The following is a 12108-nucleotide window of genomic DNA, read 5'->3' on the forward strand; positions in this document are numbered from 1 at the left end:
AAATTGTCGGTAGATTAAGGTCATGTTAACTACTGAGAGATCAATGGAAATAGGAGGGAAAGGAAGATTAGGAAAAAAGACGAGAAATATTCGAACCAGACATAGGACAATCAAACACCGGCTGCAGTGGGGCAATTTGATGATGCATAACAGGGGATAGATACCAATCAATCTATCAAGTCCTTGGGTGTGCAAATGGAGTCATCTATTTGCACAATGAATCAATCCCCCGCTGGAGATAACTAAGAGGAAGATGCAGCAGCCGTAGTGATTGTCTTAATGAGTTCAGATTTTCCATAGAATCTGACAAAAGTCATGTGACAAAAGTATATCCAATTTACTTCAACATCCACAGACGATTGATGCAATGAAACCAACAATCCATTCGTCAGGTGATTTGATGCTGAGATGTGAACAATCTCCTAAACACCTGGGGAGTCGTAAGATCATCACATTATTCAAATAGACGCTTAAACATCAGAGAAATAAAATATGATTCACTCGTTTCTGATGACCTGAACTTTCTGTTGCTGGAGGAATAAGGTGAAAAATGTAGAGGTTTAGGCGGTCATGCTGTTCGAATGGAGTTCAGATTGCATCTCCTGAAGGAGGATCTCTTCAATTGCATCTACAAATCGTGCCAGATGGAGACGTGATTGCATGTCCAAAGAGTTTGCCATTTCCTATCAAACAAAATGAGATACAGCATAAATCATCCAACGTATAGATAGTGCAGTTTTTCAACAGCGCACTTAAGATACTAGTATCAAATAGAAAATTAATGGGCCATATCCAATAATCAAACGTGCCATAGTTCTCCACATGAACTAGAACAACATAAGCAGTCACATGTGGAGGAAGATGCTTAATGATGAACATAAAAGCATGGTTGCATATCTAAGAGCACAAAGTGTCGAATATTTTAACAGAATAATAAAGATGTAGAGAATGATAACACAGAGCACACAATGGAAGGAGTTGATAATTTTTAAGTGACATGGCAAAATGTAGTGTGTTTCCTCATTTATGTCCACCTGGATTGCAAACATCAAAGTAAAAATGAAAGCAAAAGGAATTATACAATTAGACTTACTATAATAAAGTCACAAACAAAAGCAGGGATAGATCACTCAAGGAACCAGATAGCTGCCTTGCTTGCTCATACCAGATATTTCTCATAGTTAGATTGGCCATAGACGTTAGATCCTTTGGACAGCTTTCGAAGATTACCTAAGAAGATGGACAGTCTTCAGACTAGCCCACCCTGTATCTCTTTTAACTCTACCAATAGAAATAATTTTGAAGTAATATGGTGATGAAGTTTATGCAATATTACTACAAGCAAATAACGGAATTGTGATTTCCAGAGACAAATGTGAAACCTAAATTAAAATCTGATGTTTTATATTTTAATTAAATATGTTTCTACATAAATAACCAGTCAATAGTCTTTATCTAATTATTTAGTCACATCATTTGAACAAGCATTGTAAATCTTTAAAAGTTCCAAATATTCAAAAAGAGGAAAACTATAAAAAAGGAAAATAAATGCAGAAAGACTAAAATTTTATGCAGGATAATTCAGGTTTGTACCACATGAACTCTCTTTCCTACACCAACCAGCAAAGATTAGACTAGCAAAAGTTCAGGTTATTTCAGAAATGAAAGGTTACTCAAGAATAAAAGAATGTCATTGGCTAATTTTAAAACCAAACCACAAATATGGTCATGACCAACAATTTAACAAGTCAAGACTGTTCCCATAACCAACCAATAAAATTTACCTTGACCTTGCAAAGAAAACTCAGAGAAATGCTTTTGGACTGGTGGTCACGATTTTTAATTGACAGCAACTTTAAAGGATAAGATGATATTGGCCAGCCGTGAGCTAACTTAATGAAGGTATCAATTCCTCCCACCAAATGTGCTGTAACTGTGTCATCCCTGTCCGAGTACTCTAAAGAGTGTCTGCAATTGAAAAGATATTATTTGAATGAAGAACAAAGAGAAGAAAGAAGTTCATGCACACAGGACTTTGTAGATGAACAAGTCCTATGGGCTTCTGAAAAGCCCACATCCAGACAAGACTAATTCAGTATGATAACCTGAATTAGTTTTATGTCAAAATACAGTGATGAAACTTAATTATTTATTTTATAACAGACAATTTTCTACAAATTCCAGAGCTTAGGTGACTGATACAGATTGCAAAACGTATAAATTTGTGTCTGAAATTTTACATTGGTGGTCTTTCATGCCTAAAGCCAGGAAATTGACTAAACAAAGTAAAAGTCAAACCTCTTTTTGTATAACATCAGGTTAAAGCTGCTAGCAAATAATTTCACATATATTCCAGTGAGGTTGCAGAGGGCCTCCAGCTTTTTATTATATTTTGTACGCTATCATCATTTCCATAGTTCTTACCAATCAAGCTATTCAATTGTCTTTCAATAGTTAGTCCACCTTTATCATGCCAAAATGTTTGAAGTCTGAAAGGACTGATGAAGAATAGGATGTATCATTGGTTTGGCAGGACCGTTGAAGAAGCTTAAACAAGTCTTCAACATCTCCATTATTCTGTGTATACAACAGCAAAAATCATGTTGTTTTTCTCAAAATAACAAGAATTATGTTGATCAACATGAATTCTGACCATATGAACCAACAAACAAGCATGTCCAGAATGACTTGTGTATCCTGTCTGCTTAAGTCAAAGATTATCATGACCCATCCAGATCTGTTGTTTTCTTTATTATATGAACTTTTGAGATATTTCATTATCCTAGGTTTCCATTGTATCCTAATTTGACTACCAACTTCTCACATATGCATATAATGTTTAGCCTTTTATATTCCTGATCATGCATGTTTCTCGAATTAGAAAAAAAATATCTAATGCAAGAATCTATTGGTTTCTTATAGGAATATAAATATTTTATTCAATGGCATGTCTCATCTATGTTCTTTGTGTCTTCCCCATTTAGTGTCATGCTTTATCAGATTTGATTTTTCCTCTTAATGGTTATCAAAAAAATGGAGGATTACTATAAGTTCACCAAGAGGACAAGGACCTACTTTCTACTCTGCACTGAAAAATAAAACTAGAACTCCACAACTGAGCTTGCTACTAAGGCTGATCCCAAGTGGAGGTTGATATTAACAAGGTAACTTTTGCTTATCATAAATTTACTTTGATCTGTAACACTACAACCAATATCCACTTATTTTATATTACATAAAAATGAATTAAATAAAATAGTCAATATTGATGACATCATTTTGGTGACCACATTTCAACAATCATGAATCCTACTTCATCAAATCAATCCATATAATGATTCTGAGTCTCTAACAATCAAAGTACAAGATCAAAAATTTGCAAAATAAAATAAAATCATTGAGCACAATGTTCACTATTGTTTCTAATCAATGACATCCTTTTTCATACAACAGCAAGAAATGGATACAAAACATGGTGGTGTGTTCACACACCATGCTTCTAAATGTTGTTTGTCCACACAGTACAGAAACAGGGTTTGCGCAAGACCAAGGCCAATTGGTATGAACCTGTACAGTTCCGCACCAGTTGGCACATAGCACACTAGCACATTATCCACATGCCTTGGTGCTTGCAAATTTTAAAAACCTAATCCATAAAGGTGAAATTAACAAATCTTGTTAAACTACTTTCAGTTTTCCCTGGCAAGTAACCATCACTATGTTTCTTATACTAAATCATTCACCATCCACCAGAAGCATAGCACAATTTGAAGCATAAGATAATTGAACAACAAAAGAAAGAAAAAAAAAAAAAACTTGCCTCGATTTGTTAGCATCTTTTACCAGTAATCGTCGTAACATGCATAGAACAATACGATGCTGGACTTGCCTTATAAACCATCCCAAAGATGATGTAGTTGATGAAATGAAATCTCTACGTGATCAAATGAACATGTTTAAGTAAAAGAGAGTCCAGGAAAAGAAAGTTTCCACAAAAAAGATAAAATCACACAGCAGAGAGCAAGAGATGCACTAGGAACAAGTAAGCATTTGTTTGGACAACTATTATAAACATTATCAATACTTAACTAAGAGAAAAGGAAATGATATTAGTAGCATATTTGACATTGCAATATTCTATCACATAATGAAGTGCACTAGGAGATGTGGTTGCCGATAGTCAACATAAACTATATCCAACTCCATAAAATTGATGCTTTGGATTACTTAAGACTTAAGAGTAACCATGCAGATTTTTCAGACATTGTTTTCAATCATGGTAGATAAGAAAATTTACATCAAACAACATATAGACCATCAAGAGTCTAAGCCATCGATGATACTTTTAACTTTTTATGAGGTTGGCATATAACTAAGACTTCCCATAAAAAATGGTTACAGAAAACCACAAAGATATTTATTCAAAGATCAATCTACATACACCAGTAACATATCCTGCAAATTGAGTTCTGTTGAGGGCACCATCACATCAACTCCTTTTTTATCGTTTCCAACAAAATTCTATTAGGTCTTCTCTGCCTCTTCTTGTACTACTGATCCTGATTAAAACAACTTATTTCAGGTGCATCTACATGTCTCCTTAACAACTAAAGTAGTGTACTCTCAGTTTATCCTCAATTTTCCAAAATCCTTCAAACTTCATCAGGTCATAGAATAGAGTAATATCATCCTCTTTAAAAATTTAATTTAACTCATTTGCTCTAATTTTTTTAGACATATCTAAACTTCTAACCTTATTACTATATTTTGTCATAAAAAAATTTACAGAAAACAATTTATCCATATTTTTATCCACATTTCAAACTACAATAAAGCTCCTTCGTTTTCCTTATTTTATTTATTTTCAAATTTTATAGCATGTCCTTTGTGTAGTACCTGTATTTTAAACTTCATCGTTCCACCACTTAACTCTTCCTTGATGCAATGCCCCTACTGATACTCTCAAGACCTCTGTTATCACTTTTAACATGACCAGCAATCTAATAAGTCCACAAGGCATTAGTATCATAATATCATTTTATCCAAAATTTCAAATTTGTTTTTTCCATCCTAATCATAAGCATTTTATTGGCATTTTCCATCTAGTCCTACTAAAACTATTCACTTCTCTTTCTCTTTCCTTTACCAAAAACATAATTAATACCATTAATCTACATTAGATAAGTCAAGCTTATTTGGCCACTCTTTCCATTCAACTCTATTCATGGCAAGATAAAAAACACATCTGGTTAATCAATGTCCACTCTTACAGTTAGTCAAAAGCTCATCTTTTTTAATACAAGTATTAACAATTATGAGATCATAAGTACTAAGATAACCCATTATAAATTGATCCACATCTTTCTGGAATTTCCTTTGAACTCATCATCTAGTCCTATTTATGGGGCATAAAGCCATAAACACATTTCTATCAACAATTCTTTTAAATTTTGTCTCATCTACTTGAAAATTTTATCTCAAATAAAACTTACTGCATTTTATTTTCTATACTAGCATATAAAAAGTTTACATTCAGTACTATGGAATGTACTAGATTTTTCACCTGCCCATTTAATTTCCTGTACACTAGTTATGGTGATTCTCCTCTTAATTATTGTATCAGGTAGTTCTAACATTCAAAATGTCACTTTTCAAGGCCTTCTGTCCAGCAACACAACACTGAACAGTCATTCAAGTAATTTTACATCAACAAACAAGTACTAGATTCATACTTAATTTTTTGGGGCAGATACTAGAAGGTCAAAGAGGGTGCAAGATTTCAAAAGAGGATACATACAAAATTTCATATTAGTATCAATTGAAACCCCAACAGAACCTTGATCTTAGGAATAAGCTTGTAATGTAGACATATCACGAGGATGAAATGATAAAGACAAGGAAAGCATTCTAGGTGATGTTAATGAATTTCATTCTTCAGATTCAGTTCTACTTCCATTTATCAACATGAATATGTTGGAAGAACCCTGAGAAACAATAACACACAATTTTCTATAAACACAAAAAATTAAGATTAGCTTCAGATAAAACAGAAGCATAATACTACAACAACAGGTCATATTCCACTATTTAGAGTCAAATTGAGAAGTTAGGGATACAAATAGTTACTTTACAACGAGATTTCTTCTATGCCCTTAGATATTTCTTCAGTTGTCAGCAGCGAGTTTCCATATGTTCAAGCTCACACCCAAAATAGTCTCAAAACAAAATTCTCCTATAGAAAGATGACAACTATTTCTTTTGGGAAGAAAAACATCATGATATAGACTTCTATACACTCAAAATTTGTTGTTCATGTCAAAACAGCATACAGGTAAGACAATAGGATTTATTAGAAATTAGCAACTAGTCAAAACTATAATTGACAGTAAATGAATAGATGCTATTTTCAATGAACAACAACAAAATAACCCTAGTTTATATAACATTATATGAAGTTATGAACTATGGTATTTTCACTGAAACGGATGCTATTTCACTGAATGAACTATCGTCAAATAACCAGGTATAAGTCGTAACATTTTTATAAGAACAAAAAACTGATAGCAGTATACCTGGATGACTTGATGGTATCAACTACTCCATCTATAAAAACATCATCTGGGAAAATCTGGAGACCCACAAATGGAAAAACAGTGAACAAATAAATAGATATATAAATACATAATTTCATGTCCAAAACCACTGAACAGCTACAATCATAAAAAAAATTTTGGACGTCATGAAGTTATCGAAAAGACAAATGCCCCTAGGTATGAGAAGATTAATACGAGTATATGACTTCACAGTCATGAACATAGATTAGGGCCTTTAATACAAGTCCAATACTGATTTTGGCAACCAGTCAAACCAGTATGGTTCTAGTATAGGAAGTGGTACACTTGATATGTGCATTTAATTATTAACAAGTAAAAACGGATTCTCCATACATGCAGAAAGAACATGCACAAGATCCTATTTGCATTTCATAACTACCAAATAACTGCAATAATCCTCAACTTGTTCCACTACTCACATTGTTCTTCTCAGGAGTCATATGAAGTTAAAATTTTAGTAGAACTTGCTCATAATTGGTTTTTCCTAGAAAGATATATTATTATCTTTATTTTGCTGTACTACATCAAGGATTTAAATCTCAGTTCAATCCCGGTTTTGATAATGGATTTGACAGGTATGTACCTGGTGTCCTGGGCAACATACTGACCTGTACAGCAAGGTATCACCAGAAAATATATTTGACTAAATATCAATCAGTATCAACCTATATGGTCCAATATCAATCCTTTATTGTATTGGTAAATATTAGTCAGTACATACTAGCCAGCCAACTGGTATTTGATTCCTTGTGTTACAGAAACCACAAGGAAACTGTAAACCTTATCATTTTAAAATTCTATTCTTGGCACACAAGATTAAATTTGCAATTCTCTCCTACATGCATATATTGCAAAGCATAAACAAATGGCTAAAATTGTGTTGTATTCTTAGTTGTAAAGCTTATGAGCTTTGGGTATCAGAATATAAATTATGAACTTGACCAAGTGGAGGAGAAAGAAGGTAAATGTACCTCTACACTTTTTAATTCCATCGTCTTATCAGTCACTTCTATCAACATCTCATGTTCTGATACAAATGGCTCCACAAAATCCAAGTTATGCTGGATAATAAACCCATCTATGTTCGGAATAGGTGTCTTTAAGGACAGCCTAATACAACTTCCTTGAAAATCAATGACTCTTACATCAGAAAACATATGTTCAAGTTGTCCAACTGCTTCTAACCTGGAAAGATGATAAGGACATCTTTAGTGAAGAAACAGGGGAATGACACATCTCTCTTAGAAAATAAAATTGAAATGTGTAAGCACCAAAGAAATAATCACTAGCAAGTTCACCAGCTGATGCTCCATAGATACATAGCTAGCCATGGAAAAAGAGCACTTTCTTTCACCAAACAACATTGCTGTTATAGTTATCCAATGAAAATGTGGCAACAGACTGCTAACTGCTTTGAATAAATAAAAATCCAACGTAATTCTTAAAGAGCAATACCTGTATATAGAAATCTAAAAAAATGATTATAAAGAGCATTAAATTACTGTCCATAAATATATCCAGAGTTCCTGCTCCAATTAAACTTGGATGTATAAACATAGGAAGACATTTGATTCATTCATAATGTAGGAACTCAGGCCACACTTATATTCATGAGATAAACTCAAGATAGTTCTAACCTTAAGCAACTGATCTATGGAATGGAGTCAATGGACACATAAATGCTCAGATAATAGAAAAAAGACACAATTTAGCCTGCATGAGGTTGGCTAGTATTGATTAAAACTTTGCCTCAGCTAAACATTAGATATTTGTACAAGACATTAAGTTATCAAAAACATAAAAGTAACTGAGCAATGTGCCATTGCAACAAAATTATTTTTGAGCATCAGGACACCAGAAAGCAAACCAAGACCATATGTCTTGAATGTCAATCTTTTTGGTATTTTAAATCCTTTGGGTTAAAACCAGAAAGGTAAACCTGAGGATATGCCAGTGTAAGCTAAATTTAGAATCAATGCACGTGAAACCAAACTACACACATTTGCATACTGATACATGTTTTAATTTAGACGCACCATGGAATTTTTGTAATAGTTTCTGTTTGCCTGCCATAAATGTTTACATAAAAACCCTAAATCAAACAAAAAAGAAGAAAAGCAAAAGAAAATATAGTCATAATTAAATGGCACCAAAATTTCTGGATAACCAGAAAGAAGTCAAAACCTGAAATTTTAATTTCTGCTTAAGTTGTCCAGCACCTTCAGGCATCACAAATAAATAATCTGTCTTTAAAAACACAAGTCAAAGATAATTACACTACTGTATTTTTGGGCAATAAAGATTCCCAATAAAGTGTGAACCATACAGAATTGAACTTGAATCCAAAGGAGATTTTGTACACTGTTGCTCCGTTCAACAAATACAATAGTGCATCTGTCGTGAATTTCAACACCATATATTGTCCACATTGTCATTTGAAATACAGTTTCAAGCCAGATAAGAATTACTAATGTCAGAACAATTAAATGCCAACAAAACAGAACAGAAATCAGTGAAATTGCTTTCAACTCCATTATTGTTTGCTGGTTTAATGAATCTTCAATGTAAAAGAAGAAAAAAGAAAAGAAAGTAAACTATGAATGAGGCTCCCACCAATGTGGGTTCTAGGGAGGGCAAATGTTTTGCAACCTGATCCCTGTCAACAGATAGTTGTCTGTCTTAAACCCTGATGACCCAGATAGCAAAAATAGCAACTTTATTGTTCATATGTCATCAAGGCAACTAGAAATTGCTCTAAAAGACAATAGCATGTCAATCTCACTAATAAAAAGCACAATCCCGTCTGAGTTGTAATAATCTTCACCAAGACAAAGTAATCACAAAGGAACCCACTCTTCATAAACTCTCACATGCTGACATAATTGAAAGGGCCCAAGAAGAATTTGGAAAACAAGTGCACGAAGTTTTAAAGTATCAATATAAATCTATGAAGACAATTTGCACTACACATGAACATAAAACCCAAAAAAAATGCAAAGATAACCATCGTATTTTACCATCTGCAGATAATACCTTTTCAAGGCATGATCAAGATCCTGTAAAATATTTATATTTTCTTTACTCCTTTCAATCCTCTGATTAAGATCCAAAATCTGAAAATCAGTGCACAACAATATTTACATATTAACAAGACATTTTGCATCGAACACAGTAGAATACCAGAAATCAAAAGAACATATCATGGTGAACAATGACTCAATATAAACTCTGAAGGAATGAAGCTTAAAAGGGACAAGCTAATAAGAAAAGTATAGGAACAATGATTGATGTAGGAGGAGAAGCAACGGACTTCTTTCAATGATAGAGAGGTAAAGAGTGAAAAAAGAAAAAGAGATAATAATACAAAGATAATAGAAAAAAAAGGATAACTACCATACTCTCTCTGGTTGAAGAAGCAAACTCCCAGGATAAAGGCTTCGCACCTCTGCACATCTCACACATAAACGATGGAATCATACCATCAGAGACATAATTATGGCCTCACACTACTCACACACAAGGTGGGAAAAGAACACGGTTCATTGATTCATTTTTTATTGATCTATTACAATGTTTTAGTCCCTTTTATAGGCTAAAGTACAAAGATAAAAAGGAAATTACAGAAATAAGAAAATTACAATCACATCAAATCCAATCTATTCCTTCCATTGAAGAAGATAATATTCTTGACTTGATTTGAGGGATAACCTTCTTTCCTTGATTATATTATTGATTGATAGACTTTCATCTGTAAAGATAAATATTTAAGATCTCCAATCAAAATTTATAATCTTCAATCAAAAATGAATTTGATTTCTTCTAATTTTTCTGTATTTCTTTCCTTTTCCTTCGCCTTGAGTAGATGTTGCCATGTGACAATTTATGACAAATGCAAAATATCTCAAAACTAATAAATTTTATTCAAATAACATATAAACTAAATTACTCCTACATCAATGACTGTTTGATTCCATGTTTCAGGTTTAAGACAAAAGGCCTCAAAAGAAATAAAAGTCAACATCCTTAATTCTTTTACACTATGAATCTCTTTGGTCAAATAACTCTCACTCTTCCACAAAAAATGCTCAGCAATCAGCACCATCTAACTTTCCCAACAAATACTTCGCACTCTAGCTGATGGATCCTACACTACAAGACCTTTTACACCTGATGAGATTCATTCAATTATCAAGCAAATGGGCATGGGTAAAGGCTTCGGGCTTGATGGCTTCACAGTGGAGTTTTACAAGAAATATTGGCCTCACTTAAACTCTTCCATCCTTAATGCTTTTAGTGATTTTCATGCTCATGCTGGCCTTCCCACTAGCCGGGGCACAACTTTCCTTATTTTTATCCCTGGAAAACCCAATCCAAATAGAGTTAATAACTTTGGCCTCATTGCATTATCACATTTTGCAATGTGATCTACAATATCCTTGCTAAGACCCTCGCCAACCATGTCAGACCCCTCCTTAACAATCTTATTCATCAAGAACAATCAACGCTTATTATGGGAACAAGTATGCAAGACAACATTGTTATTGCTACCAAGTTAATACATTCTCTCGACAAGTCGAAGGTTAAAGATGCCTTAATTCTAATTAAGCTTGATCTTGAGAAAGCTTTGACAAAGTAGCTTGGAGTTGCATCAGTAACATGCTTAAATACTTCAGTTTCCCCGCCTTGATTCATCAAATGGATCCAATCGTACAATTCCTTTCCCTTGTTCTCTTGTAGAATAATAGGGAGGGTTCCAAGTGGTTCAAAAGTGCCCAAGGTATTGGACAGGGGACCCTATTTTCCCCTACCACTCTGTCATGGTCCAACAATACCTAATTCTACTCATCAACTCTTTGCAGATCAAAAGAAAATTACTCCTTTCGGCCTGAAAGGCATTAAAATCACTCATTTCATGTTTGTTGGCGACATTCTCATTTCCATTAGGGGAACAAGAAGTCTTGCCTGAAGATCCTTAAAGCCCTTGACCTTTTCACTTCTTCTAATCTCAAAGTTGATAGTGTTAAATCTGAAATCCTAATCCTGAAGAACTGTCCCCCGAGTATCAAACATCTTAAGTCTAATACTTTAGGGTTCAAGAAGGGCCACAATCCTCCCAAGTATCTTGGGGCATATATTTGCCCATAGCAAACTTTTCGAAAGATATCAGTGTGAGCTAGTTGACAAAGTCCTTTACAAAATTTATGGCTGGCAAAAGGGCATCATTGCACAAGTGTGCACTAGTTTGTCTAATTTTTCACTCCTCGGCTTAAGATAATTGAGCAAGCAGGAGATGACCATCAACCAAAAGCAACTGATGATTAAAGATTTTTTTTTCTCTTTTCTCTCTTTTGGGTCCTCCCCTTCCCTTCCATTCCTCTTCCCGTCCTTCCTGGCATAAAAAAGCTTCATGCCTTGCTAAAGCATTACAATCTTCTTTTTTTTACTTTTTAGTCTCTTTTTTGGCATGTTTAAGTGAGGACTAATTTAATTTGTG

General features: G+C 33.8%; 1 protein-coding gene across 2 annotated transcripts in view; it reads right to left on the reverse strand.

The window, feature by feature from the left end:
• Positions 1–243: 243 nt before the first annotated feature.
• The window catches only part of LOC103988637 (uncharacterized), a 35238-nt gene continuing 23373 nt past the window's right edge, over positions 244–12108 (reverse strand). The window contains exons 7-13 of one of the 2 annotated variants that reach the window (XM_009407224.3): positions 9648–9727; positions 7586–7799; positions 6573–6628; positions 3821–3934; positions 1785–1968; positions 516–683; positions 244–430 (exon numbers count right to left, since the gene is read on the reverse strand). In XM_009407224.3, coding sequence (XP_009405499.2) covers positions 561–683; positions 1785–1968; positions 3821–3934; positions 6573–6628; positions 7586–7799; positions 9648–9727 — 771 coding nt within the window. In that variant the 3' untranslated portion in view covers positions 244–430; positions 516–560. Of the gene's footprint in view, positions 684–1784; positions 1969–3820; positions 3935–6572; positions 6629–7585; positions 7800–9647; positions 9728–12108 lie in introns of both variants that reach the window. The other variant, XM_009407223.3, reaches the window with a different exon arrangement.

Source organism: Musa acuminata, chromosome BXJ2-6 (genome assembly GCF_036884655.1).
Source record: "Musa acuminata AAA Group cultivar baxijiao chromosome BXJ2-6, Cavendish_Baxijiao_AAA, whole genome shotgun sequence".
NCBI lineage: Eukaryota > Viridiplantae > Streptophyta > Magnoliopsida > Zingiberales > Musaceae > Musa > Musa acuminata.